General features: G+C 43.3%; 1 protein-coding gene across 1 annotated transcript in view; it reads left to right on the plus strand.

The window, feature by feature from the left end:
• NEB (nebulin) overlaps window positions 1-26,716 on the plus strand; it is a 105,380-nt gene that overhangs the window by 63,569 nt on the left and 15,095 nt on the right. The window contains exons 104-133 of the mRNA XM_064718377.1: window positions 210-314; window positions 599-703; window positions 1,187-1,291; window positions 1,502-1,606; window positions 3,242-3,346; window positions 5,542-5,646; window positions 5,748-5,855; window positions 6,426-6,530; window positions 7,446-7,550; window positions 7,670-7,774; window positions 8,319-8,423; window positions 8,510-8,620; window positions 8,824-8,934; window positions 9,385-9,486; window positions 9,579-9,677; window positions 12,071-12,181; window positions 12,327-12,431; window positions 13,259-13,363; window positions 14,472-14,576; window positions 15,361-15,471; window positions 15,891-16,001; window positions 17,501-17,614; window positions 17,721-17,825; window positions 18,229-18,333; window positions 18,452-18,556; window positions 19,326-19,418; window positions 20,429-20,521; window positions 22,570-22,662; window positions 24,849-24,941; window positions 25,415-25,507. Of these exons, the coding sequence (XP_064574447.1) occupies window positions 210-314; window positions 599-703; window positions 1,187-1,291; window positions 1,502-1,606; window positions 3,242-3,346; window positions 5,542-5,646; window positions 5,748-5,855; window positions 6,426-6,530; window positions 7,446-7,550; window positions 7,670-7,774; window positions 8,319-8,423; window positions 8,510-8,620; window positions 8,824-8,934; window positions 9,385-9,486; window positions 9,579-9,677; window positions 12,071-12,181; window positions 12,327-12,431; window positions 13,259-13,363; window positions 14,472-14,576; window positions 15,361-15,471; window positions 15,891-16,001; window positions 17,501-17,614; window positions 17,721-17,825; window positions 18,229-18,333; window positions 18,452-18,556; window positions 19,326-19,418; window positions 20,429-20,521; window positions 22,570-22,662; window positions 24,849-24,941; window positions 25,415-25,507 (3,123 nt within the window). The remainder of the gene's footprint in view (window positions 1-209; window positions 315-598; window positions 704-1,186; window positions 1,292-1,501; window positions 1,607-3,241; window positions 3,347-5,541; window positions 5,647-5,747; window positions 5,856-6,425; window positions 6,531-7,445; window positions 7,551-7,669; window positions 7,775-8,318; window positions 8,424-8,509; window positions 8,621-8,823; window positions 8,935-9,384; window positions 9,487-9,578; window positions 9,678-12,070; window positions 12,182-12,326; window positions 12,432-13,258; window positions 13,364-14,471; window positions 14,577-15,360; window positions 15,472-15,890; window positions 16,002-17,500; window positions 17,615-17,720; window positions 17,826-18,228; window positions 18,334-18,451; window positions 18,557-19,325; window positions 19,419-20,428; window positions 20,522-22,569; window positions 22,663-24,848; window positions 24,942-25,414; window positions 25,508-26,716) is intronic.

The following is a 26,716-nucleotide window of genomic DNA, read 5'->3' on the forward strand; positions in this document are numbered from 1 at the left end:
TGAAATTCCCTGTAATTTTCACCACAAGTCTCAGTGAAATTACAGCTGTTTGTAGGCAATTGCAGCCTCCTGAAATTCCTCAGGGCTTGCACTGGGATATCTGACAGCAACAAATCCCTGGGTAATCATTCCTGAGAAGTGAGAAATGTAACTGAAACACTTCCTGGCATATTAATCCCTTCTTTTGTGGTTTTTTTTTTCCTTCCCAGCTGCGCTACAAAGAAACCTTTGAGAACACCAAGGGCAAATACCACACTGTGAAGGATGCTCTGGACATTGTCTACCACAGGAAGGTCACTGATGACATCAGCAGTGTATGTACATCTTCATTCCTAATTAGTGGTTGACACTTAATAACCCAAAATAGGCCACTTAGCCTTTTGTTCCATTTCAATATGTCAAATAATTAGGAAAAAATCAACGTTATCAGTGTTGATTTCTCTCTTTCTATGGAATATTGGTTGCTGTTGGTGTTACAAGTTAATCTCATTTCCACTCTTTTAGTTCTGTTGTTTCAGGGGGCAAAAAAATTAAACTTTTGTGTTGTCTGGAGTGTTGTCTTCAATTGTTTTACTTAATTCTTCCACTTTCTCTGCAGGTGAAGTATAAGGAGAATTACATGAGCCAGCTGGGGATCTGGAGATCCATCCCAGACCGGCCCGAGCACTTCCACCACCGCCTGGTCACGGATGCCATCAGTGATGTGAGTTCCAGCAGCTCCTGCAGGGCCCACAATGAACGTTCAGAGTGGTCTCCAAAATGACCCCAAACCTTCTATCCCAACAAAGGGAAAGCAGCTGAAGGTTTTCAGTGATTTACAATTTGCCCTGGGAACTGACAGAATCTGATGGCCAAAACTGCAGCACAGCTCCTTGTCAAATTAGCAGACAGTCTTAATTAATTACATTTATATTTTCTTAAATTTGTTTAGCCCTGTAAAACCCTTTAATTGTACATTTCTATACATACACAATAACCCCTTACCTGCACCTTATTTTTAATTCACACAGGAACTCCAACAGCTAATGATAGATTATGTGTGTGAATAAACTGAGTCCATCACAAAAATAGGAGAAACTAATTTATTTTATAATGAATGTAACCCTCTTTGCCACACCTTGTGCTGAGGTTCATTTCAACACTGATTATCTGCTTAAAACTGAGTTTTTTTGCTTCTTTTCTAAAGGTTAAATACAAGGAAGACCTGGAATGGCTCAAAGGCACTGGCTGCTATGTGTGGGACACTCCAGCTTTTGTCCTGGCAGAGCAGAATAAAGTGCTCTACAGTGGGGTGAGTGACACACTCTGAATCCTTGGTGGTTTTGGACATTTTCTGTCCATTCACAACTATTTGTTGTAGGTAGAAAAGTTAACTCACAAATGCAGTAATCCCACCAATTTGTTTGCCACAGGTTCCCTCTAAAATCACATTTTCATTGCCTTCCCTTTGTTTGGGCTAACGTGGGCTGGGTTTTGTGTGTTTGGTTTTCTTTGGCTGCAGTGTAAGTACAAGGAGAACTTTGAGAAGACCAAGTCCAAGTTCAAGTACGTGGCTGACTCTCCAAGCAATGAACATTTTAAATATGCAACTCAGCTGACGGATATGGTAAGTAAAGATTTCTGTAGGCTCAGCCTTAAGGAGTTGCTCTGTGAGTAAATACAGAGCTGAAGGTTGTCCTTCCTTATAATCAGGCTTAAAGATGCTTTAAGATCAGACTAAAAACATCATGAAAGACAAGGTTGTTGTTATTCTGAGTATTAGGACAGAACAGGCTTGCAGAGCCTAGAAAGTGAAATCCCACCCCTGTTCATTATTTTTCATGGCAAAGGAACTTTTCCTTTCCTGACTTAAATTATGCTAATGGTACAGTAATCCTGAGTGTTGGTTTCCATCTCAAAAAGATGTGGACAGAATTCCTATTGCTTTCCTAAAACATTGATAAAATCTTTGTTGGTGTTAGGATGACAGAGTTATGTCTGAAGTTTCTACAACTTATTTAATTTCACTGATTTTGCCTGGAATTTTTCAACTCTACCAATCAACTTTTTCTTATTTTCCTCCTGTAGTGCTAAAGAAACAATTGTCACAACCTAATAATTAATGAACATCCCTGGGTTTAAAATTCACTTCTCTCCTGGAGTTTGTGATTAGTGCTCTACACCCCAGCACAAATTCCATGGAAAACATCATGTTCAGGGTGATTCCCATCAGCTTGGAGCTCTAACAGCCCATCAAAATCTGATGCTTTTCAGTAAAGAAGCAGATATTTAGGTTTATATCTTAATATTTTATTCTTTTTTTCACCAGCCGTGGTGTCATATCATTACCTGTCAGTAAATTTATTACTGCATTACCTGTTCTAGGTAAGAGAAGCAGTTTCACAACAAATATCAGAATTTTTATGAAGATTGTTCAGTCTTATAATTGTTCATAGGGCAAATAAGGAAAAATTAATATCAGAAACATAAACAGGTGAAATTTTATCAATGGGAACTCCATATATTGAAATGCTTACCTAAATATCTTCTGTTATATAAGTGATGTTTTTTTAATAACATCTCATTGTGTTCTCTTTGGACTCAACTCAGGAATCTACAACACAGAGTTGCTTCTGCAGTTACTTTTCATGGAGAAAATCAGTCATAAAATTGCTTAGTGAAGGGGTGAAATAGAGACATCCTTAAACTGTAGGCCTTCCAGAGACAATGTAGAAATGCAATTACCATTTGGAAATATTCTCCCTCTCCTCTGTTTTTTTTTTGTTTTATTTTTTTTTTTTTTGGGGTTTTTTATTTCAGTTTTTTTGTTTGTTTGGGGTTTTTTGTTTGTTGGGGGTTTTTGTTGGTTTTTCTTTTTTTTTTTTTTTTTTTTGTTTGGTTTTTTTGTTTTTTTGTTTTTTTGTTTTTTTGGTTTTTTTGTGGTTATTTTTTGGGGGGAAATTTTTGTTTTGTTTTGTTTTTGGGTTTTTGTGGTTTCTTCATTTGTTTTTTGTTTGTTTGTTTGTTTTTGGGTTGTTTTGGGTTTTTTTGAGGTTTTTTTTGTTTTTTTTATTGTTTTATTTGGTTAGTTGTGGGGGGTTTTTGTCTTTTTTTTTGGTTTGGTTTGGTTTGGTTTGGTTTTTTAAAATGTATTTTTCTCTTTTGGACACGACCTTCAACCCCAGCCTGTAAAGCGGTTATACCAGCGATCTCTCTGTATCCTAACCCTCTCTTGTTACACTGTGTGTGCTGTTCTGAGCAGAAGCTGTACAAAGCAGCCTATGAGAAGCTCAAAGCTAGGTACAGCGTTATTGTGGATGAGCCCAGGACCCTGCTGGCCAAGTGGGGCAGCACCCTGAGCAGTCAGGTACCGTGGGGGTACCCCTGCGTGCCCCCTCGCTCCCAGCAGCGTCACAGCCCTGTGGTTTTGTCACGTTTCTTCACTCTTCATCCCATCTCCATCCTGCCACCCAAAAAGGAGGCGCTTTTTGTGTGAGCTGCTCTGTCCATCTGTCCTGTATGTACTTCTGTTATTGTGCATCAATGGACATCGGGAATCCCATCCCTCCTGAAGCCACTGGAGAGGGATTAAAAATGCAGGATCAAGCATTTATAGTTGTATCACCTCTCTTTTCTTCTTACTCATTTCTAGATAAAGCAACAGGGACATATTTGCCTTAATCTCTAATTTACTCTCATCTCCCCCCAAAAAATTCATAACTTCCTTAAAGTGAGAGCAGGAAAACTTGTTAATATTTCCCCTTGGCAGTGTTAATGATCCAGATGTGAATTGTATGCACATGTGGCTGAATACATACAGCACCTTGCCTAAATCTCTCCACTCTCCAAGTGCCTGGGATCTAGAGCCGTGTCATTGTTCACGTTGTTCATGTGTCTCTCTTGTCCTTGGTTGCCATTTGCATGGACAGAAAAGCTATAAATCCCTTGCCAAGATGCTCCTGCAGCACGGATGCAATGAAATTCTGAGGCCAGACATGCTGACAGCACTCTACAACACATACCTGTGGAGCCAGGTAATCTGCAGAGCTGCTGCTCTAGGACACCTTAGATCCCACTGTGGCTGCTTGGACTTGGCAAATTTACTGCTCCCTCTATTTCCATGGACTTCAGACCCCAAAGCTTCCTCCATGTGCTTAATGCTGGCTGTGGTAAAATAAAACAGAATATCTGAAACAATATTTGCTGTCACTTGGACGTGGCTCAGCTCAGGCTGAGCTTGTCCCCGTTTTCTCCTTTCATTATAAACAATTGGTATGAATTTCATTTATTTGTATAAAAAAGCATTTTTCCATTCATTTCAGATATTGGATGTTAGCTCTTCCTGGTATTTCCCTAACCCAGTTCTCATTCTGGCACCATTTCTTGGCCTGGCCACCTTTGATAACCCCAGTTCCTTAATTCAGGAAGGACGTGATGGATTTGCCAGGGAGATTCCAACATTAATCTCCCACTGTGCCCAGAGTGGTGTCAGACACAGAACAGTTATTTCTGCTCTGAAATCACAGCTGCTGGCAGCCAGCCCACCCTTTGCAGGGGAAAAATCATGATCATGAATTGGAATATAAATGATGGACTGGAAATGCAGCAGTGGAAAACAATTCTGTCAGAGGGAATTGTAATTCTTTGTTATTGCCTGTGCCAATAGTGACATTCTTCAGTAATAAATACTGAAGGTTTTTCAGACATTTGTGTTCCATTTTTCTGTGGATTTATATTCTTCCACTAAAAGCTCCTTGCAGGTAACTTTGAGTATATTTGAATTCAAAAAAGAAGTGTCTGACCTGCATGTCCCCCCGAGTTCACTCCATGTTATCATCGATTACTTGTTTATCATTTTTCATATTTTGTCTGTCACAGTCCCATTTCAAATGCATGGGTTTATTTTTTGATAAAGGGTAGAGCATGAAAATTCTTTTTTAAAAAATGTATTCTAACCTTTTCCAGCTGCTTTGAGGTTGCCTACAATGAATTTCCATCCTTGGTGAACCTATTCTCACTTGGTGAACTCTGTGAAAAAAGGTTTAGAAACCTGAGCAGGGCAAGCTGATCCTTAAGAAAATCATTACCAAGGCACAAATCCTGCTGCCAAAGCCTTGAAAATACCCTAGCATTGGGATATATTTGGAAATGTTTTTATCTCCTGCTGTGTGAGATGATTTACATTTCTCTTCACTCTGATCACAGAATCATTGAGGTTGGAAAAGACCTCCAAGATCACCAAGTCCAAATTTCAACTGGATATGACTATTTAAAAATGAAATTTTGTCCATTATGAAATTCAGAAGTCTCTGGTCTGCAGGGATTGATTTTTTTAGCTCAGTCCTGGAGATTTTAGCTTGAAATAACCATACAATGAATCAGACAAACAAACAGGCAGCCTCCTGGGCAAGGAAAAGATTTGCAGTTCAGCTCATGGTGCATGCTCTGCTTTCTTTGGCGTTGTGGGAGGGTTTTGCAGTTTTACCCATGGATATAATCCCACCTCTGGAAGAGGTTTTGTCCTGCTCTGTGTATGAACTTCGAGCCTTTCCCCATCTCCAGGTTCAGTACAAGAAGGACTATGAGAAGAAGAAAGACAAATACACCACAGTTCTGGATACTCCGGAGTATTTGCGGACCACAAAGGTCAACAAGCAGATCAGTGATGTAAGTGTGGGTCCTGTGGGATGGGACAGGCACCCCCAGGGAATTCCCAGCTGACTCCAAGGATCCCCAGAGATAACCCAAGCCCCAATCTGTCCCTTCAGATTATTTACAAGCTGGAGTACAACAAAGCCAAGCCCAAGGGCTACACCACCATCCAGGACACGCCGATGCTGCTGCACGTGCGCAAAGTCAAGGACAGGATCAGTGACGTGAGTGAATCCTCTGTGCCATCAAAAACGCCAAAATTCGCTTTTTAACTTGGCAGCCAATGTTTGTAACTCCTGTGAGACGCTGTCAGAGAAAATCATCACTTTCTTAGACCATATTGGCCTGAAAAGCTCTATCTGCATTCAGTGCACTTTCAAAACCCAGTGTTTTAGGAAGTCTTCCATGGAATTTTCTTTTGGAGCTCTTGGAACATTTTCGGGCCTCGTGGTGAGTTAAAACTGCCACATTTTCTCTATAAAGAGAAGTGCTGCTGGAGAAAACCCTCCTTCAGGCAGGTGCTAGATATCAAGTTGTATCAACACAATTTATTTTTCATGGAATCCCAGAATTATTTAGGTTGGAAAAGCCTTCAAGACCATCAAATTAAAGTTGTGCCCAACTCCCCCCTCATCACCAGCCCAGAGCCCTGAGTGCCACCTCCAGTCATTTTCTCCTATTAAGATTTTATCCAGGAGCAGTTTTAATTAAATTTAATTAAATGTTTGGATGCTTTTCTTGTTGATGCTGATATGATCTTTGCAAACATTTTTTACATCTTTGTCTTTCTTCAGCTGAAATACAAAGAAATGTATGAGAGGAGCAAATCTCGCTGCAACGTCGTGGCGGATTCAGTTCACATCAAAACTCCCAGGCACGCCTACAAACTGAACAGCAACGTGAGTTCTGTCCTGATCATTTTTTATTTTATTCTGGAGAGTGTTGGGAGCTGGCAGTGGAAGCCACAAGGAATTATTTCCACAAGAAATTATTCCACAAGAAATTAAATTCCACTGATTTTTTTGGTGGAAAATATCCTTACGCTACTGGAAGAAAATGTGTTTTAATTTATTTCATACTGAGGTGCTCACTCTGGTGAGTTGTCCTTGAGCTTCTTTTATGTCACACATCCCATTCTTCCAGTTGTTCCCTGTTTTCCTGGCAGAGACACAACTGTGCCACGAATTCCATGGGATGATGCTCTTGGACACAAAGCCTGATGGAAAACTTACCCGTGCTTTCTGTTATTGGTGCCCAACACCCATTTCAGTAGTCAGGACATCATTTCAGTCCTTCTTATTGCTTTCTCCACCTTGCTATTCCTTTCTCCACCTTCATATCCCTTTCTCCACCTTCATATCCCTTTCTCCACCTTCAAGTTCCCTTTCTCCACCTTCTACTTTACTTTCCACCTTATCCTTCTCCACCTTGTTCCTTATTCATATTTCTCCACCTTTTATTCCTTTCTCCACCTTCTCCTGTTCCCCCTTTCTCCACCTTCAAGTTCCCTTTCTCCACCTTCATATCCCTTTCTCCACCTTGTTCCCTTTCTCCACCTTCATATCCCTTTCTCCACCTTGTTATCCCTTTCTCCACCTTCATATCCCTTTCTCCACCTTCCTGTTCCCTTTCCCCACCCAGCAGTGGAAAAACTGCTGGGCTGGGCTGTGCCTGACCCAGAGAAAAGCCCTGATCTGGTGTAGATACATTTTCTTCCCTCCTCTCACAGGCCAAAAGAGAATTGGCTCTGTATGTTGTGTGCAAATTCCCCAGTTTGCCATGAACTCTCCCTGTTTGTTTTTCCCTGGACACAGCTGGATTACAAGAAGAAATACGAAGCAGCCAAAGCCCACTGGCACCTGATTGCTGACAGGCCTGACTTTGTCCAAGCAGCCAAGTCCTCTCTGCAGCAGAGTGATGTAAGAAAATCAAAATGCACCCAATATTCCATGTCCCCATCTCTCCTATTCAGAATATTTTTTAAGTTGGAGAAGATCAGAGACTCTCTTACTTTATCTTTTCTTTTTTCTTCCTGCAGTACGAATACAAACTGGACCGGGAATTCCTCAAGGGGTGCAAACTGTCTGTCACAGATGATAAAAACACAGTGTTGGCCCTCAATAACGCCATCCTGGCCAGTGATGTAAGCACTGAGCTCACCTTTCCTCTCCAAGTTCACTACTACCACTTTACTCACTACCAAACTGTTCTACTGCAAATATAATTGGATTAGTAATGAAGCTTTGGACAGTTATTCTCAGTCTCACTTCATTATTTGATTTATTTAATTAACAAATTGACTGAATAAATTTGGTTTTGTAGAAGCCACTGTTCATGGATTAAATTAATTTTCAAAGTTAACATTGCATGAACACCCTATAGACCTTAAACTCAGGTGCATCTCTGCATTCCTGATATTTAAATGGAAGTGTCTGGAGAAAATAGCACAAAATACCTTTAATAATAACAACACAAAATATCTTTAATAATTACTAACAGTATGTTAGCATTCAGTATATTAAAAAAATCCAAGTGAGAGCCATAGGAATGTATGGGTTAGGCTGTAAAATATCAAAACATGGGATTTTCTGCAAAATTTTGCACTAACAAGCAAACGTGACTGTACTAATTACTTTCTATTCTGACAGATGCACATCATTTAAATTGTTACCTTTCCTTCCTGCTAGATAAAATACAAAGAGAAGCACAACAAAGCCCGTGGCACCTACCACGTTGTGCCAGACACCCCTCAGATCCTGCTGGCTAAGAACGTCAGCTCTCTGGTGTCTGAGGTAAAACATTCATTCACTGCATTTAATGGAATTGAGCTTTCCCCTGGAGCTGCAGGGTCTGACCTGGCTTTCCCCTGTGCTGGCAGAACAAGTACAAGGAGCAGAGCAAGAAGCAGCTGCCCCACGGCTCCTTCACCACCCTGCCCCAGACCAGGGACACTGTCCACGTCAAGGAGGTGACCAAGAACGTCAGCGAGGTGAGTTCACGCTCAGCCCAGCATCTCCAAACTCAGCTTTTCTAACCCCAGCTCCTAAAGCTTCAGCCAACGCATTTTGGGAGCGAGGTGATTCCTCTTTATCCACCCACAGCAGTTTCAAGGAGCTTTTTTTCCAAGTTTATGTAGCATTTCCTTCTGTGTGATGTTCAAAATTCACACGTGGCCCTTGTTGTTCTTGACAGACAAACTACAAGAAGAAGTTTGTGAAGGAGAAAGGCAAATCCAATTATTCTGTCATGCTGGAGCCTCCTGAGGTGAAACATGCCATGGAAGTGGCTAAAAACCAGAGCACAGTAAGTCTGCCTCTTTTTCCATTAATTTAGTAGGTTATGTAGCAAATTCAACTGGAAAAACCCAAGTTTGTGGATTTCTGAATTTCCTCCCAGCTTCCATGTTCAGGTGTAATTTTGAAAGATAAATGCACAAATATTTATAAATATAAAATTGCACTGAAATAAGAGATTTGTATTTAAATCCCATTTTAGGATTTCAAGTAATCTGGTGGAAATCACATCTAATAATTTTTTCATCCTTTCAAATACAGACAGAATTTCCCATATTTATTTCCTCACTCGTAGACAACTTGCAAAACCAGATTTTCAGATCCATGCCTTGTGAATTGATTCCCAAAACAAACCCATGAGCTTTCTCAGCAACGTTGCTGTGTCCTTAATTGGTGTATTCCCAATGAATAAATTTTATTTTCTCATTAATTTTCTCTCCTGTCTTCTTCCATGGATTAGATTGAATACAAGAAAGATGCCAAATCCAAACTCCACTACACACCTATAGCAGATCGACCAGATATTAAGAAAGCAACTCAGGCTGCCAAGTTAATCAGCAATGTGAGTGGTTTTAGGCTTTCTGTATAATCCTTTAGCATTAATTTAATTACAAAATCCAGCAGAATAATTAAAGGATTTATTTCTTTGATTAGATTGAATATAAGAAGCGTGGAGCAGCAGGTGTGGGTGTGACCATGCTGGGACGTCCGGACATTGAGCTGGCCAAGGAGGTGTCCAAACTGACCAGCCAGGTAAGGGCAAAATGGAACCTTGGTGAAGCTCAAAGCACTGAGAGAAATGAGACTTTAAATTAATTTACAGAGCCATGTCACGATTATAATTGAAATTATTTCCAAATTAGGGGAAAAGGGAAAGGAAGGGAATGTGGGGAAGTAAAAATTAAATACCAGTACAAAGTATTTCTTTGTTAAACTTTTCTACTGTTATTAATGGAGATATAAAACCTTCTTAAGGTGATGCTGTGACATAAATGCTGAAGTGTTTGCCCTGTTCTTTTTTAGCTCTTTTGGGTATTGGCTTTACCAGAACCAGCCTTTACCCAACTCTTATTTTCCATCCTTTGAACGGACCCTTGGTTTCCTTCAGCCACTCTCTTTTTACTTTGAGTCCTTAAAAGAATCTTGTGCCAGGACCTCAGTCCCTCTTGGTTCTTTCTCACCTCTTTGTGTTTGAATTCTGGATTTTTCCCTTTTTGACCTTGCTTTCTTGCTGCTGGTTGTAGGCAGAGTACCTCAAACAACACATGAGAGGCCACGGAGCTGCTTCCTACGACACCCCCTGGATGAGAACCTTTAAGAAAGCAAATATGCTAAGTAGTCATGTAAGAGAATTTTAATTGACTGCCATTTAATGCCATTGTCGTGCATCTGTCTCTTGCTGGCATAATTATCTTGCAATTCTGCACACTCTGTGAAGCTTTACATGTTATTCTGCCTTTCATAATGGTTTTGGAGCTTCCAGGTTGTTTTATGGAAGGTTTCCTAATGTGAAAACTTACCTTTTTCACCCAAAAATCTAAAGTTTGAGCTATTATTGTCCAAAAATGAAAAAAAAACACAGGGAAATACATGTGTAAATATATGTGTGTGACCAACCTGAAAAATTGTGCTGGTAATTTTCAGTGAGCAGTCACCAGAACTTAAATTTAACTCTTCAAACTTCTATTAAAACTTCATTTAAACTTCAATTAAACTATTTTATTGGGTGGAATTTCCTAATGGAAGAGCAGGCTGTGGCTGAATCAGTCCCACTGAGAAGTGCAGCCTGTACTGGTGTGACAGCTCATTGTTTCTTAGACTTTTTCCCACATCAAAACCTTTGGAAAACAGAAAACCAGAGCCTGGATTGCCAGGTCTGTGCCATTTCAGTTTTACACGTGTATTTCCAAGTGAAAAAAAGGGATTTTGTTTTTTCCATGTCTGTCTGAGTCTGCTGCCATGTTTGGATGCTGGAATGTCCACTGCAATGTCTGCAGGAGAACCAAGGATCTCCTCAGGAGAACCAAGGATTCTAAACTCATCTACAAGAAAAAGAAGAAGTTCTGTTTGTTCCATTCAGTGATGAGATCCTGGTTTTCCATTATTTTTCCACTCTTGGTCTTTCCAACGTTCTTTGCTGAGATAATTTTGGTTCTGAGGGAAGGTGAGCTGCTGGAGGGGCAGTGAGGGAGCAAAGAATGGTTGGCATCATCTTCAGCAGTTGTTTTTTGTCTTGGACATCTCATCAACTTTGTAAAGCATCATGTCCACTTTGTGTGTCCAGTTGAGTTTTTTAGTGGGATTTTGTCTGTCTGGCTTGCTTGCTTTTGATTTTGCATTGATCTCCCAGCAACTCTCCTTTTGGGTTTAAAAAACTCTCATTCCTTCAATATTCCTGTGCCTCCAGGATGGATCTGCTGGATTCTGATGGCTCACAGCGCTGTGTTTGACTTGGCTGAAGCTGATGTGGTTTGGAAGTGTTACTAAAACTGTTGTACAATCTAATTAATTATTTATCATTAGTAATTAATTGTGTCACTGCTCTGTTTGTGATTAACGTCCTCCTTTAATCCCAGACAGAGCACACTGTGTGCATAACAATAGATAGAAAAATATTTGATATATTGACATCTTCAGTGCTCTAAACTCTTGAGGTTTTTAAAGCTCTTATTTCTCCAGGAAGTGCATAAAATTTCTTCTTAACACTCTTTCATACACTCTTGCTTTATTATATTTTATATATTATATAGAAATGCTATATGATATATAATTTTCTTGTATTTTACTCTTATTATATCTGTCTCTGTGAAACATCTTAAATCAATGGACTGTTCCCATCAAGAGAAGAACTCTTCACCTCCAAGGGTCAGAATTTTGGCAACACAGTTCTCTTGCCTCTTTTATTTTTACAACGAGGAAGTGTGACCATTACACTGGATGAAAAATTGCAAGTGGTCTCTTGTAAATGTCAGATAGATGTAGATTTTCTTTCCACGTCAGGTCATTTTTTAAATAATCCTTTTTCCAGTGGACACCTTCAAGTTCCTGCCCTTTCCTTGCTCTGCCCGCCAGCCCCACCGAAGCAGGGCCCCTCTGCAGAGTGAGTCCTGCAGAGCAGCTGTGACACCTGCTTGTTCTCTGTTTAGGTGAAATACAAGGAGAACTTTGCCAAAGAGCTGGGTAAAAAGCCAAAATACGACTTGAAGGAGGCCAAAATCTACAAGACCCTGAAGGATGCCCACAACATGGCCAGCGAGGTATGTTTATGTTCTCTTAGGCTTTTCCTGGGAGGAGAGCCCATCCTGCTTTCCCAAATCCCTCCTTTGTGTGGCTGGAACCTCCCAGGGCCAGGCTGGAGCAGCAGGGCCCTCTCCTGATGGGTCTGGCCCCTGTTCCCTGCAGGTGAAGTACAAGGCTGACCTGAAGAAGCTGCACAAGCCCGTGACGGACATGAAGGAGTCGCTGCTGATGAACCACGTGCTGAGCACCAGCCAGCTCGCCAGCGCTGTAAGCTCGGGGTGATCCCACAGCTCCCAATTCCCACAGCTTCCCAAAATCCCTTGGGAATGCCCTGCTAACTGCTCTGTAACAGCAGCTCCCCGGGCACCTCCGTGGGCAGCACCTGGTAGTGATCTCTTCCTCCGTAACCGGGGCTGCCCTCGTGTGCCCTGGGAAGGGAAACCCTCACCTCTGTAGCGCTGCTAATTCTGTAAACACTGATCACCTGTACTGGGTTGGTTCTTGATCCCATTTTAACTGACTGCAGAACTCCTCATCTTTTAAATCCTCTGGTCATTTTTACTGGATTGGTTCTTGATCCCATTTTTAACTTATTGCACCACACTAACAAATACCTTTTTTATTTTTTCCTTTTTTTCTTTGCTGATTATTATATTTAATTTTTTTTATTTTTATCTGGATTTTTTTTAACTTTACTTTTTTTACTTTTACTGGATGTTTGTTTAACACTCCCCTATTGTAAATCCACATAATAATGCCTAACAAAATAATTGATAATGAGAAAAGGCAAAACCTTCATTGCCTGGTACGGCCTTTTCTTACCCACTGTGTTTTCTCCTCTTTCTTTTTCTTCTTTTAATCCTGGTTTGGACAAAACCTTTGTTGCAATCCAAATGACCATAAAAAAAATAACTATTCCCTCACATTTTAACCCCCAATATCAAATCTAAACTTCTTGGTTTTTGTTTTACTTCTTGCATTTCTAATTTCTCTCTGATATTCCGTTGAAGTGTTGCTTTGATTGGACCTAAGAAGTAAATTTGCTGAGGGTTTTTTTTTTTTGATTGAGATGATTTTTGACACCTTCCCTTCAGTACCAGTACAAGAAGCAATATGAGAAGAGTAAGGGTCACTACCATGTGGTGCCAGATAATCTTGAACAGGTTCATCTCAGGGAGGCCTCAGAGCTCCAGAGCCACGTAAGTTGGACGTGTGTTTGTCCTTGTCCCAACTCACTGAGCTCCAAATTCCATCAAAATCCTCCCAGGGACTCCTCCAGGCCGGGACATTCCCTGTGCCTCTCTGCCCCACCAGCCCTGCACCCCTGGGGAAGGATCCAGGGAGCAGAACCTGCCCATTTCCAAGGGCAGGACACACAAAATACACAGAAAAAATCTCCCTGTGATTCCTTCATTCCAGAGCCAATCCTGCTGCTCACCTCTGCTCTGCATGGATCTTTTTACACAGGATAACACATTTATCAGGGGGATTTAAATCTGGGGAAAAAAGGACTTGGGAGTCACAGAAACTGGGAACGGAAGGAATTAGGGTTGTTGCTGACAGTGGATTTCCAACTGCTTCATCCATTCCATGATCCAGAGGAGAGCTCTGCTGTCCTCTCCTGCATCCAAAATGCCTTTAACCAAAACTAGCAACATGCCTGGAGTTTTTCCCTCTGGAATAAAGCAGTGGATCACTCCAGACAAATTCACAGTCTGATTTGATCTCTGATCTCTCTGTTCCCAGTATTTATTGGCTGTAAAGCAAGAGAGGAATTACTGCAGGAACACCAAGGGCCTCAGCTGATTGTTCTGGTGCTTGGCACAGAATTCCAGACGGGTTTGGGACATTTGGGATTATCACAGCCACCCCTGCCATGGACAGGGACACCTCCCACCCTCCCAGGCCGCTCCTTGGGCACTGCCAGGGATGCTCAAGGCATGGAGAGGCAAAAAGGTCCCACAGCCAAGGACCATAACGAAATGGTTGTTAATGAGACTGTAATTAATTTTTAAGCCAGTCCTTGTTGCTGCAGTTTGGGATCAGGCTCTGACTCGGCTCAGCTTTCCCTCACTGAGCACTCTGAAAATCTGGAGAACAAAACTTGAAGAAGGAATCATCTCCATGGACATTTTACTTCCTGGACACCAAATTTTACATTTGTTGGTCAATAACACAGGTTTCAGGAAGGCAAACTGCATTAGACATTCAGGTTTTATCCCAGAACTGTTGAGTGTAGGCACATACTACTCAGTTAATTAGGTGTTTGATTATTTAGGAGGGTGACTTTCTGTCTTTTCTTCTCAGGTGAAATACAGAGAAAAGTATGAGAAGGAAAAAGGAAAGCCCATGTTGGACTTTGAAACCCCCACGTACCTGACTGCAAAGGAGTCTCAGCTCATGCAGAGTGAGGTAAATTCAATACTGATGGGCTGAAAAGCTTTAAAATTTCCTTTTTTATATTAAACTTAGGGATTTAACAGGCAATTCTGCTTTCACCTTGTGCAGGCTGATAGACTGAAAATTATAGTAATTTCATATTTCTTTATGATGGCTGTTAAGTGCTGCATTGAACATTCATGGCACTTTCCTGTCATGAAATGAGTTTATATGTAATTTTTTATTGGTAAATGAAGCTTAAACAAGTCTTTGAATAAGAAATGTGGTACAAAATTAATTTCACTTTTACAACACAACACGGTGTTTGTGTGTTATCACAGGACACAGAAAGTGTTGTGTTTCTTTTTTTTTTAACCTCAAAACTCCATTTTTGAGAAACTCTTTTATTCTTTGTCTCTGCTGTCAGAGGTTCTCCCCTGACCTGTCATTTTCTTTTCTTGATCACATTTTTTTGTGTTTATTTGAAGTTTATTCCTCTTCTGGCCCAGATGGAGGCTGCAGAGCAGCTGTGTAAGGCCATTAGTCCTGGTGGTACCTTTGAATGCTTTCTCTGCATAGATAAATTAGTAGAAATATAAACAATAAAGGCAGGATCAGGTCCTGTTTCCATAGTAAGCAATGATCTGATTCACAAGTTTTAGTAGGAAGAGGATTTAGCATCAGCTGTACCCAGTGATTTTGTCACCCTCCCAGCATTGCACATAATGAAAATATTGTAATAAATATTTGCTGTTTTGCCTTTTTTTTTCTTTTTTTTTTTTTTTTTTCTTCTTCTTCTTCTTCTTGCTCTCATTAGAAAGAATATAAGAAGGACTTTGAAGAGTCCATGAAGGGCAGGAACCTCACTGGCCTGGAGGTCACACCAACCCTCTTGCATGTCAAATACGCCACCAAAATAGCGAGCGAGGTACCAGCTCCTCTGGGCTCCCTTCCTGTGCCTCCTGCAGCCCTCCCACCCTCACTGAGCATGTTCACATCCATTTTGTGCTGTCACCTAATTTGCCACGGACATTTCTTCCTTGTCCCTTAACCATCTTCCCATGTGCTGCCCTCTCTGACGTCCCTCAGCCTAACTGGTCCATCTGTGTGTGCCTTGGCAATTTATCTTCCACAATAATCCCTATCTTTTGTTGGACTACTTTTTCCATAACCCTCTACAATATTCTTTCTTGTTTTTCAAATTTTCTTTTTTTTTTTTATTTTCTTTTGGAGCTTTTGGAACTCTTTTTTTCTTTCATTTTCATTAAGTTTTTTTGCAACAAAGTTGGTAGAGCATAAAACTCCCTTTGGTCTGGCTTTGCAGTGTTTTTCCTTCTCCTCCTGCAGAAAGAGTACAGGAAGGATCTGGAGGAGGGAGTCAAAGGGAAAGGACTGACAGCCCTGGAGGAGACTCCAGACATGCTGAGAGCCAAGAATGCCACTCAGATCCTGAACGAGGTATGGGAGAGCTGCTTGGAAAATGCCTGAGTGCATGGAATGTCCAGCTGCCCTGGCAGGGACACCTTGAGCCATCCCAGGCTGCTCCAAGCCCTGTCCAGCCTGGCCTGGGGACAATGCCAGGGATCCAGGGGCAGCCACAGCAAATCTGGGAATCCATCCCAGCCTGGAATTCTTCCCCAGTCTCCCATCCATTCCTGCCTTTCAACTGGTGTGAACTTCACCATTCCCTGGAAACTCTTGAGTAGAGGCCAGGAGAGAACAAGGATCAAAGTGGACTTTTAAGGGAGCTCTTTCCTGGGTGCACAGTCACTGCCAGGAATTCAGGTGGGAAACAGGAGCTGGGATCAACAGTCACTCAAGGAACTCGTTAGTAAATTAATCAAGGGACTAAACCAAGATTTAAATAACGAAGCACAAACTGAAATAGTCTGAAATTACATTATTTGTATGCATAATTATGAGCTGATATTAGAGGTACTCCTGGCTTGGGATGAGCACTGTTCCTGATTTGGGATGGGCACTGTTCCTGGTTGGGATTCGCTCTATTCCTGGTTTGGGACGGGCTCTGTTCATGGTTGGGATGGACACTGTTCCTGGTTTGGGATTGATGGTATTCCTGGTTTGGGATTGATGGTATTCCTGGTTTGGGATTAATGGTATTCCTGGTTTGGGACTGGCTCTGTTCCTGGTTTGGGATGGGCTCTGTTCCTGGTTTGGGATGGGCACTGTTCCTGGTTTGGGACTGATGGTATTCCTGGTTTGGGATTGATGGTATTCCTGGTTTGGGACTGGCTCTGTTCCTGGTCTGGGATGGGCACTGCTCCTGGTTGGGATGGGCACTATTCCTGATTTGGAATGGGCACTATTCCTGGTTTGGGATTGGCTCTGTTCATGATTGGGATGGGCACTGTTTTTGGTTGGGACTGGCATTATTCCTATTTGGGCCTGGCCCTGTTCCTGGCTGGGCCTGGCCCTGTTCCTGGAGTGTGTCTGGATCTGAGCCCTTTGCCATGCCCTGTTGGGATGTCTGCCATGTTCCTGGTTGGGATGGCTCTGGTCCTGGTTTGGGATGGGCTCTGGTCCTGGTTTGGGACGGGCTCTCTTCCTGGTTGGGATGGGCTCTGTTCCTGGTTGGGATGGGCTCTGTTCCTGGTTGGGATGGGCTCTGTTCCTGGCTGGGCCTGGCCCTGTTCCTGGTTGGGCCTGGCCCTGTTCCTGGAGTGTGTCTGTGGATCTGAGCCCTTTGCCATGCCCTGTTGGGATGCCTGCCATGTTCCTGGTTGGGATGGGCTCTGTTCCTGGTTTGGGCCTGGCCCTGTTCCTGGCTGGGCCTGGCCCTGTTCCTGGAGTGTGGCTGTGGACCTGAGCCCTTTGCCATGACCTGTTGATGCCCATGTTCCTGGTTGGGATGGGCTCTGTTCCTGGCCAGTACTGGCCCTGTTCCTGGAGTGTGTCTGGATCTGAGCCCTTTTCCCTCCCGCCCTGTGTCCCTGCAGAAGGAGTACAAGCGGGCCCTGGAGCAGGAGATCCGCGGGAAGGGCCTGACCGAGCTGGCGCTGGAGACGCCGGATTTCGTGCGCGCCCGGAACGCCACCGACATCGCCAGCCAGGTCGGTGCCACCCTGAGCTCCTCAGGAAGGAAAATTCAGATTTTCCTGGGTAAACCCAGAGTGATCTGTTGTGCAGAGACCCCTAAACGTGAGCTTTGCCCGACAGATCAAATACAAACAATTGGCAGAAATGGAGAAAGCCAACTACACCAGTGTTGTTGATACTCCAGAGATTATTCATGCCCAGCAGGTCAAGAACCTTTCCAGCCAGGTATCTTGAGTGCAGCCATTAATCCTGCTCATGTGGGAACTCCAGGAAATACTAATGAAACACCCAAATAACCACCTCCCACAACCTTCAGAACAAATCTTTCCAGAGCTCTGGAATTCTACGGCAATAATCAAATTAATTTTACTGCTGTGTCAAGTGACACAATAATTTCTCTTGCTTTGCAAAGCTAATTCTTCTTTAAGCAGATTCTTCTTAATTTTCTACTCCTCAATAACCTGCTGTCTAAAATAAATCTTGCAGAGAGGCATAATCTCAGTTTGTACCAGACAGAGAAGAACTCACATCTCCACAAAGATGGGCACTACTCAACAATCAATAACTACAGTTTGTTTCTTGCTGCTTCTGTGTTTTCTATTTTAATCCATTTGGGGTTTTTTATCAGAAAAAATACAAGGAAGATGCAGAGAAGAGCATGCCCTACTATGTGCCTGTGGCTGACACACCAGAAATGCAGAGGGTCCGAGAGAATCAGAAGAACTTTAGCAATGTAAGTCCAGAAATAAGTTAAAATAAAAACCAAACCCATATTTATCTCATTTTTGAAGAAACCTGTGAGGGAATTTGTACAGCATAGAGTTAACATTTCCCATTTTCCATTTTCACAGCTTCAGTATCAGTCAGACCTACAGAGCAGCAAAGGAAAAGTCACAGTGGTTCAGGACACCCCAGAAATCCTGAGGGTGAAGGAAAACCAGAAGAATTTCAGCTCGGTATGGTCACCTCTGTCTTCACTCCTCAGCCCAAAAAATACAGTTTCATGTCTTTATTAAAATTATAACATTTTTGTGCTTCTCCTACAGGTACAGTAGGTTTAGCTGGGCTTTATAAAGTGTTTTTCCTGCTGTTTTTGTGAGGTGATTGCCCTCTTTCACAGGCCCAGCTGTGATGGAGTTTAACAATCCCTCACAAAATGAATATAATTATTGTTGTCCCTTCCCTTTGTGCTGTTCCCGTGCCAGTCCCTCCTGTCCTGCTGCCCCTCGTGCTCTGTGTGCCTGAGTTGTTGCCCAGTTCCTGTTGCCATCAAGTCTCCTGAGGCATTTTGCCTCCAGCACCATTAGCAAAGTACAAAGTGGAAAATATTTGTATTAATCAAATAAGAGCAAATAATGATCTTCAATCCTACAATTAGCCCACAGATGTTTTAATTATGGAATGGGTGGAAGAGACCTAAAGCTCATCTTCTTCCATCCTGCCATGGGCAGGGTCTCCTTCCACTAGCCCAGGAATTTTCTACTGAAAGATATTTGATATTTTGATTTATTGTATAAATTATCTCCTACTTAAAAAACATTAAATATAAAATATCATCTCTTTTTTCCCCCAAATGGTGCTCACTTTGGACACCTTCAGAGAGGCAGTGACCAGAGTGGATCCTCTGGGCTTTCAGCTGCTCTGATGTGTCCAAATTCAGTGTCTGGGAGCAAGAATGTTGTGTTTTGGATGCTTAACCTTGTTGTCTTCATTCTAAATGTTAAGATTTTGTATAAAGAAGATATTGGAACTGGAACCACAATTGAAAAGACCCCAGAGATGCAGAGAGTTAAACGAACCCAGGATAATATCAGCTCGGTACACAAGGATTGGTTTTTAATACTCACTCTACTGCTGCTAATTCAACTTGAAATAATTTTTTTTTCTATTTTTCTTTTCTTTACATCTTGCTAACAGTGGTTTGGCAATAACCCACCCAGTCAAGGGTGACTTTCTTGAAGTTTTTGCCCATTCTTGTTACTTTAACAGTAACCTCTCTAATGATTAACATTCTATTTCTTACTCACAACCCATTTCTAAACCACAAAAACCCTTGCTGTCAATTTGATCTCATCCCAGATATAGTTTGGACAGAAAAAAGAAATATTTAGGTGGGAAGGGATGTGTTGAAATCATCTATTCCAACCCTGTGCCTCAGCTTTAGGATGAGTTGGGTTTTGAGTATCCCACAGGATGAAGATTCCACAACCTGTTCCAGGGTGAGACCATCCCCCAGGAAAATCTGTTTTACTCTGCTCAGACTGAATTTTCTGGTGGTGAATTTTTTGGTTTGTTTTGTCCTGCCAACTTGGATGTTACCTAAAAGATCACAGCCCTCTATTTTCCTATTAATTTTATTTTAAAGCTCCTAAATCTCCTCCATGCTTTTTTTTGAATGGTGGTGTCATTTAGCGTCATGCGCTAACACTGCAGCCAGTTTGTTCATGCAGAATGTGCTAAAAATGTTAAAAATGTTCTTGTGAAAGGCTTTTTTGTTGTTAGCAAAGCAGAAATGCAATGGCACTGTCACTGCTGAAACGTTGTGTGATGATTCTCACCTTTGTTAAACTGCAGGGGTTCTTACACATCCCAAATTCTCCTTTGGTTGGTAGAAAGGCCAAATAGTGCCAGGTTTAAAGGAATTTATCTGGTTTTATAAAACCCTTTTAGTGCCATTCCTGGTGACTCAACAGCTGAATTGCCTTGTCACGGATCCCTTGGAAGGATTTAAACTTCCCCTCTGCACAGATCAGGATAAATCTCTTTATGAACCCTTGAAAGCTGTCCTGCAGATCCTCTTCCCTGCCCTAATTCCTGTTCCTTGGCAGGTGAAGTACAAGGAGAGCATTGGCAAAGGGACTCCCATTCCCGACCTGCCCGAGGTGAAGCGCGTCAAGGAGACCCAGAAGCACATCAGCTCGGTAATTGATGTCCCTGTCCCTGTTCCTGCAATGTCCTTGTGGCTGGAATGTCCCTGTGCTTTGCACATCATCTGGGGAATGTCCCTGTTCCCTGCAATGTCCCTGTTCCCTGGAATGTCCCTGTTCCTGAAATGTCCCTGTTCCCTGCACATCAGCTCAGGAATGTCCCTGTTCCTGCAATGTCCCTGTTCCCTGCACAGCAGCTCAGGAATGTCCCTGTTCCCAGGAATGTCCCTGTTCCCTGCACAGCAGCTCAGGAATGTCCCTGTTCCTGCAATGTCCCTGTTCCCTGCAATGTCCCTGTTCCCTGCACAGCAGCCCAGGAATTCCCTGTTCCTGAAATGTCCCTGTTCCTGAAATGTCCCTGTTCCCTGCACAGCAGCTCAGGAATGTCCCTGTTCCCAGGAATGTCCCTGTTCCCTGCACATCAGCCCAGGAATTCCCTGTTCCCTGCAATGTCCCTGTTCCCTGGAATGTCCCTGTTCCTGCAATGTCCCTGTTCCCTGCACAGCAGCTCAGGAATTCCCTGTTCCTGAAATGTCCCTGTTCCCTGCAATGTCCCTGTTCCCTGCAATGTCCTTGTTCCCTGCACATCAACTCAGGAATGTCCCTGTTCCCTGGAATGTCCCTGTTCCTGAAATGTCCCTGTTCCCTGCACAGCAGCCCAGGAATGTCCCTGTTCCCAGGAATGTCCCTGTTCCTGAAATGTCCCTGTTCCCTGCACATCAGCCCAGGAATGTCCTTGTTCCTGGAATGTCCCTGTTCCTGAAATGTCCCTGTTCCCTGCACATCAACTCAGGCATGTCCCTGTTCCTGAAATGTCCCTGTTCCCTGGAATGTCCCTGTTCCTGAAATGTCCCTGTTCCTGCAATGTCCCTGTTCCCTGCACATCAGCCCAGGAATGTCCCTGTTCCCTGCAATGTCCCTGTTCCCTGCTCATCAGCCCAGGAATTCCCTGCTCCCTGCCCTCTCCAGGGCCGTTTCCCCTTTGGAAAGCTCCAGCTCTCCCAAATCCCCATGGCCAGCAGCAGGAAATTGCAATACCTGAGTTTGACAGGAATTATCCCCATCAGTCGCTGCCTGTGTTTCTTCTGTGGCTGGGAACAAAAGTGACCCAGGTTATGTGTTGAACTTTGACTGGGAAAAAAGGGAGCAGGAGCACAGAACTTTGAGGGAAAGACCCATTTGAAGCCTTTTTGTGTGATAAATATATAATATATATATTCCCTCGTAATTATAAGGGGAAAACAAAATCTTCCCACATCCATTCAAGTGTAAATTTCACAGCTCACTTATGGACAACTGAGTTGTTTTTCCAAATGATTCCTCATTCTTTCTAACCTTCACCACAAGTTATTTTCCTTGCTATAATTGATTTATTGGTTTCAATGATACCAAGCAGTGGAATTTTTTTTGTTGTTTGTTTTGGTACAAGTTTTGTTTTGGTACAAGGATTTTCCTCCTTGCAAGAGGAGCTGTTGGTCAAAATAAGACAAAACACTTGTGAGGTGTATTGCTACATTTGGAATGCAACAACCCATTCCCACATGATTGGGGTTATTCCACAAACGTCTCCTTTCATGAAAAATACCATTTTAAAAAATCAAATAACTACAGGTTAAATTAAACCTCATAACATGAGTGGTGGCCCTCAGTTGTTTTTGTTTCCTAGAGGTTTAACCCAAAGTAAAATAGTGGTGCAAACAGACAGAAGTGAAAATGAATAAAGCCCACAATGAGGTCTTTGTACACTGAACAATTCCAGCAAATGTTAACTTGTTTATTAATCCTATAAAGAAATGCTGATTGCCTGAAAAGTAATTCTATCATATTTCCTGAACTAAGATGAGAAGTAAAATATCCCTGTCAGGGTGGGCTCAGCAGAATATTTAATTTGTGTCCTTTAAAGGAAGAACTGAAGGGAAATTACTCTGAGCTGGCGCTGCCAAAGACCCTGCGGGGTGTGAGTTGTGTTTTCCCTTGTGCACAGTGGCATTGGGCGGGCAGGGGTGTGCCAGGGCTGCTCTGACCCTGCTTGTGTCCCACAGGTGTTGTACAAGGAGGAGCTGGGCACAGGCACCCCCACGCCCGTGACCCCAGAAATGGAGCGGGTCAAACGCAACCAGGAGCAGATTAGCTCGGTATTTCCACCCTGCAGGACTTATAACAACGGGCTGTTGTTATAATCCTGTGCTCCTAACACCCTAACCTTGTTCTTCCTCAGGGGTGTAGTCCTGGCTGGGTTTTAACTCATTGATCTTCCACTGTTTGTGCTTTTGGGGGATTTACACCTTCACGTGCTTTTCTTCTAAGAACAAACCTGCCTGAAAATAATCCTGGCATTTCCTGGGCTAAGCTGGGCAGCAGAACATCCCTGTGGAGTTGTGGTGTTTCTCCCCACGTTTGTTTTACCCTGAGCCTTTATCTCCTCTCTGCAGTGACCCATTCACAGAATAATCCCCCACAGCCTCTTCCTCAATCCCTGCCTCTGGAACGGGCGTGTGATGAACCCAAGTGATCCTAACTGAGCACAATCCCCTAACGGTGGGATCTGGTGGCTCTGGCCTGTGCTGAGCGGGGCTTTGGTGGCACTGCTGTTGTCCCTCACAGGTGTTGTACAAGGAGGGTTTAGGGGCTGGCACTGCCACGCCGGTGACGCCGGAGATGGAGCGGGTCCGACGGAACCAGGAGCACATCAGCTCGGTACTGAGGGCTCTGCCCCCTGCTCCCCTTCCAAACCCCCTCCCAGCCCCTGGAACCCATCCTTGGCTGTGCTGGCAGCAATCCTTCCTCACCAACCCCCTGAAGCCCTGGCAGGATCCTCAAGTTTTCATTTTCCCCTCGAGTTAACTCGTGCCGTTGTTCCAGATGGAAGATTTTAAACTCAGGAATTAAAACCCTGGTGCAGGGCCTTCCTTTGCTTCCCTTGTGGGAATGGTGTCACTGCTCCTCAGGAGCAGAGCCCACCCTTCCAGCGCCTCCTGCCAAAGGGAAATGGACTCTCAGCCCTTCCTGATCACGGGACAGGGAATGGTTTGGGTTGGAAGCAGTGAGAGGTCTGTGCCTGTCCCTGTCCCTGTCCCTGTCCCTGTCCCTGTCCCTGTCCCTGACCCTGTCCCTGTCCCTGTCCCTGTCCTGCTGGGGCTCTGCTGTGTCCCCAGGGCTTTGTGGGGAGCTCAGGTGGCATTCAGCCCCTGGAACCCATCCTTGGCTGTGCTGGGACCAATCCTTCCTCACCAACCCCCTGAAGCCCTGGCAGGATCCTCAAGTTTTCATTTTCCCCTCGATTTAACTCGTGCCGTTGTTCCAGATGGAAGATTTTAAACTCAGGAGTTAAAACCCTGGTGCAGGGCCTTCCTTTGCTTCCCAAGGAAATGTTCCTTGTGGGAATGGTGTCACTGCTCCTCAGGAGCAGAGCCCACCCTTCCAGCACCTTCTGCCAAAGGGAAATGGACTCTCAGCCCTTCCTGAGTCACGGGACAGGGAATGGTTTGGGTTGGAAGCAGTGAGAGGTCTGTGCCTGTCCCTGTCCCTGTCCCTGTCCCTGTCCCTGTCCCTGTCCCTGTCCCTGTCCCTGTCCCTGTCCTGCTGGGGCTCTGCTGTGTCCCCAGGGCTTTGTGGGGAGCTCAGGTGGCATTCCCAGCTCATAGCCCTGAAGGGACACCAGGAGCATCCAGTGGAGATGGTAAAAGTGCAGCAGGAGTGAATTCCTGTCTGGAATTCCCCCTCCTGACACATCCACTTCCAAGAGCACCCCTTTGTTCTGCAGTTCTGGTTGAATTTGGGGCCTTTTGGGGTCACTCTGCCCAAATCCCACCTGGAGTTCAGAATTTGGGACCTTTTGGGGTCACTCTGCCCAAATCCCACCTGGAGTTCAGAATTTGGGGCCTTTTGGGGTCACTCTGCCCAAATCCCACCTGGAGTTCAGAATTTGGGGCCTTTTGGGGTCACTCTGCCCAAATCCCCCCTGGAGTTCAGTCCTGGCAGAGATCCCTGGGACAGGGACAGGGACAGGGACAGGCACCTCAGCCTGGCTGCAGTCCTGGCAGAACATCTGGAGCTGGGAATTTCCAGGGAACATTCCAGCAGCTCTGGCCCTGGCTGAGGTGGCAGCATCATCACCTGCTTCTTTTCCTTGAGGGGTTTGTGCTGAGCTTTGACCAAAGCAAAACTCTGTTTCCCCCACACTTTGCAGTTTCACAATATTATTTCTCTTCTCTCTCTCTCTTCCCTGACCTCCCTGTCCTCCCCTTTCCTTCCATTTTTATCATTTTATATTATTTTATTTGGTATTTTATTTTAATTTCCACACTCCTGCTGCCCACAGGTGTTGTACAAGGAGGGGCTGGGGGTTGGCACCCCAGTTCCTGTCACTCCTGAGATGGAGAGGGTCAAACGCAACCAGGAGAATTTTAGCTCGGTATCTTTTATCATTACAGGAAAAATCTCCATTTTCTGTAGCTATTTAACACCTGCAAACTTTAAATCTCCTCAAATTAACTCACAAAAATATTCCCTTTCTGCTCCTATGTTTTAGCACTATATTTTATGTACTTGTTTTAAAAATTTTTTTTCTTATAATTTAACACTGGATGTTTCATGTGCATTAATTTTTTTTCCTGAAGTTTAAACTATTTTGCAATTTTAAACCTATTTTTTAAAATAATTTGCTGAATTCCCTTCCTATAATACTTTGTTCCTCTGCTGGAGCCTACCCAGGCAGTTGGATTTGTATTCCCAGCTGAATTTATCACAATTAATAACTGATTTATGCTCCCTAATTTTTCCTGCTTTCTAGTACATTTAGTGGGCATAAAATTCCAGTAATTCCCTCTATCAAATGCAGATATTTTTTTGTTTTTACCTCTTTTTTACTGCCCTGTTGCCCCACAGGTGTTGTACAAGGAGGAGCTGGGGAGAGGAACCCCCACCCCTGTCACCCCCGAGATTGAGAGGGTCAAACGCAACCAAGAACACATTAGCTCGGTAGTTTTGGATTTCAAAAGTCAAAAAAAATTCCCTCTTAATCAATTTTAAAATAATCTTAACCCCCAAATAATTGATTGACACAAGAACATCCCATCCCTTGTGTTCTGCCATTTTTTCCTCAGTAATCCCTGATTTATTTTGATTGGACCCATCACTAATGAGTTCAGATCCCTTCTTCCCATCTTTCTCCTGCCGTATTTTTTATGATCTGCTTTTCCTTTCATTAATCACTTCAATCCTTGATTATTTTTGATTTCCCCTGATTTTGCCATGTATAAAATCTAAACTATTCCTTGCCTGACCCAAATCCGTGGCTGTGATGGGGTGGGATGGGAAATCAGCTGGGATTGGTAACAGCATTGCTCCTGCCTTGGGTTTGGAGCCTTTTCCTTTAGGATTGGTGCTTTTCCTTTGGGCTTGAACCTTTTCCTTTGGGTTTGGAGCCTTTTCCTTTGGGTTTGGTGCCTTTCCCTTTGGGTTTGGTGCCTTTTCCTTTAGTAAATATGGCAGGGATGCACTGGAAGTGTTCTGGGGATGTTGGAATGTGTGGAAAGGTTGAGGGAAGTGCCACTGAAACCAGGAGAGCACTAGAAATTCTATGTAGGTAATACATCATATATTTTTTGAATGTATAAATTATAGTATTCTATATTAATTGATTAATATTCATTTTATATATGATATATAATTATTTCTATTATATAGAATATTATTTATATGTAAATTTTTTTCCCCAATATCCCACCTAAATCCAGCCTCCTTCAGCCTCAGTTCTAGCAGAGTTTAAATGAGTTTTTTATCCCAAGGGATTTTTCCCCCCAGGATGTGTCAGCAGCCCCTCTCTGGTGCTCTGGGTGGTTTTGGTGCTGCCTTGACTCTGTTTTTTGCCCCTCATCCCACAGGTGTTGTACAAGGAGGAGCTGGGCACAGGAACCCCCACCCCTGTCACCCCCGAGATTGAGAGGGTCAAACGCAACCAAGAACACATTAGCTCGGTAGTTTTGGATTTCAAAAGTCCAAAAAAAATCCCTCTTAATCAATTTTAAAATAATCTTAACCCCCAAATAATTGATTGACACAAGAACATCCCATCCCTTGTGTTCTGCCATTTTTCCCTCTGCAATCCCTGATTTATTTTGATTGGACCCATCACTAATGAGTTCAGATCCCTTCCTCCCATCTTTCTCCTGGTGTAATTTTTATGAT

Source organism: Zonotrichia leucophrys, chromosome 7 (assembly GCF_028769735.1).
Source record: "Zonotrichia leucophrys gambelii isolate GWCS_2022_RI chromosome 7, RI_Zleu_2.0, whole genome shotgun sequence".
NCBI classification, from domain to species: domain Eukaryota; kingdom Metazoa; phylum Chordata; class Aves; order Passeriformes; family Passerellidae; genus Zonotrichia; species Zonotrichia leucophrys.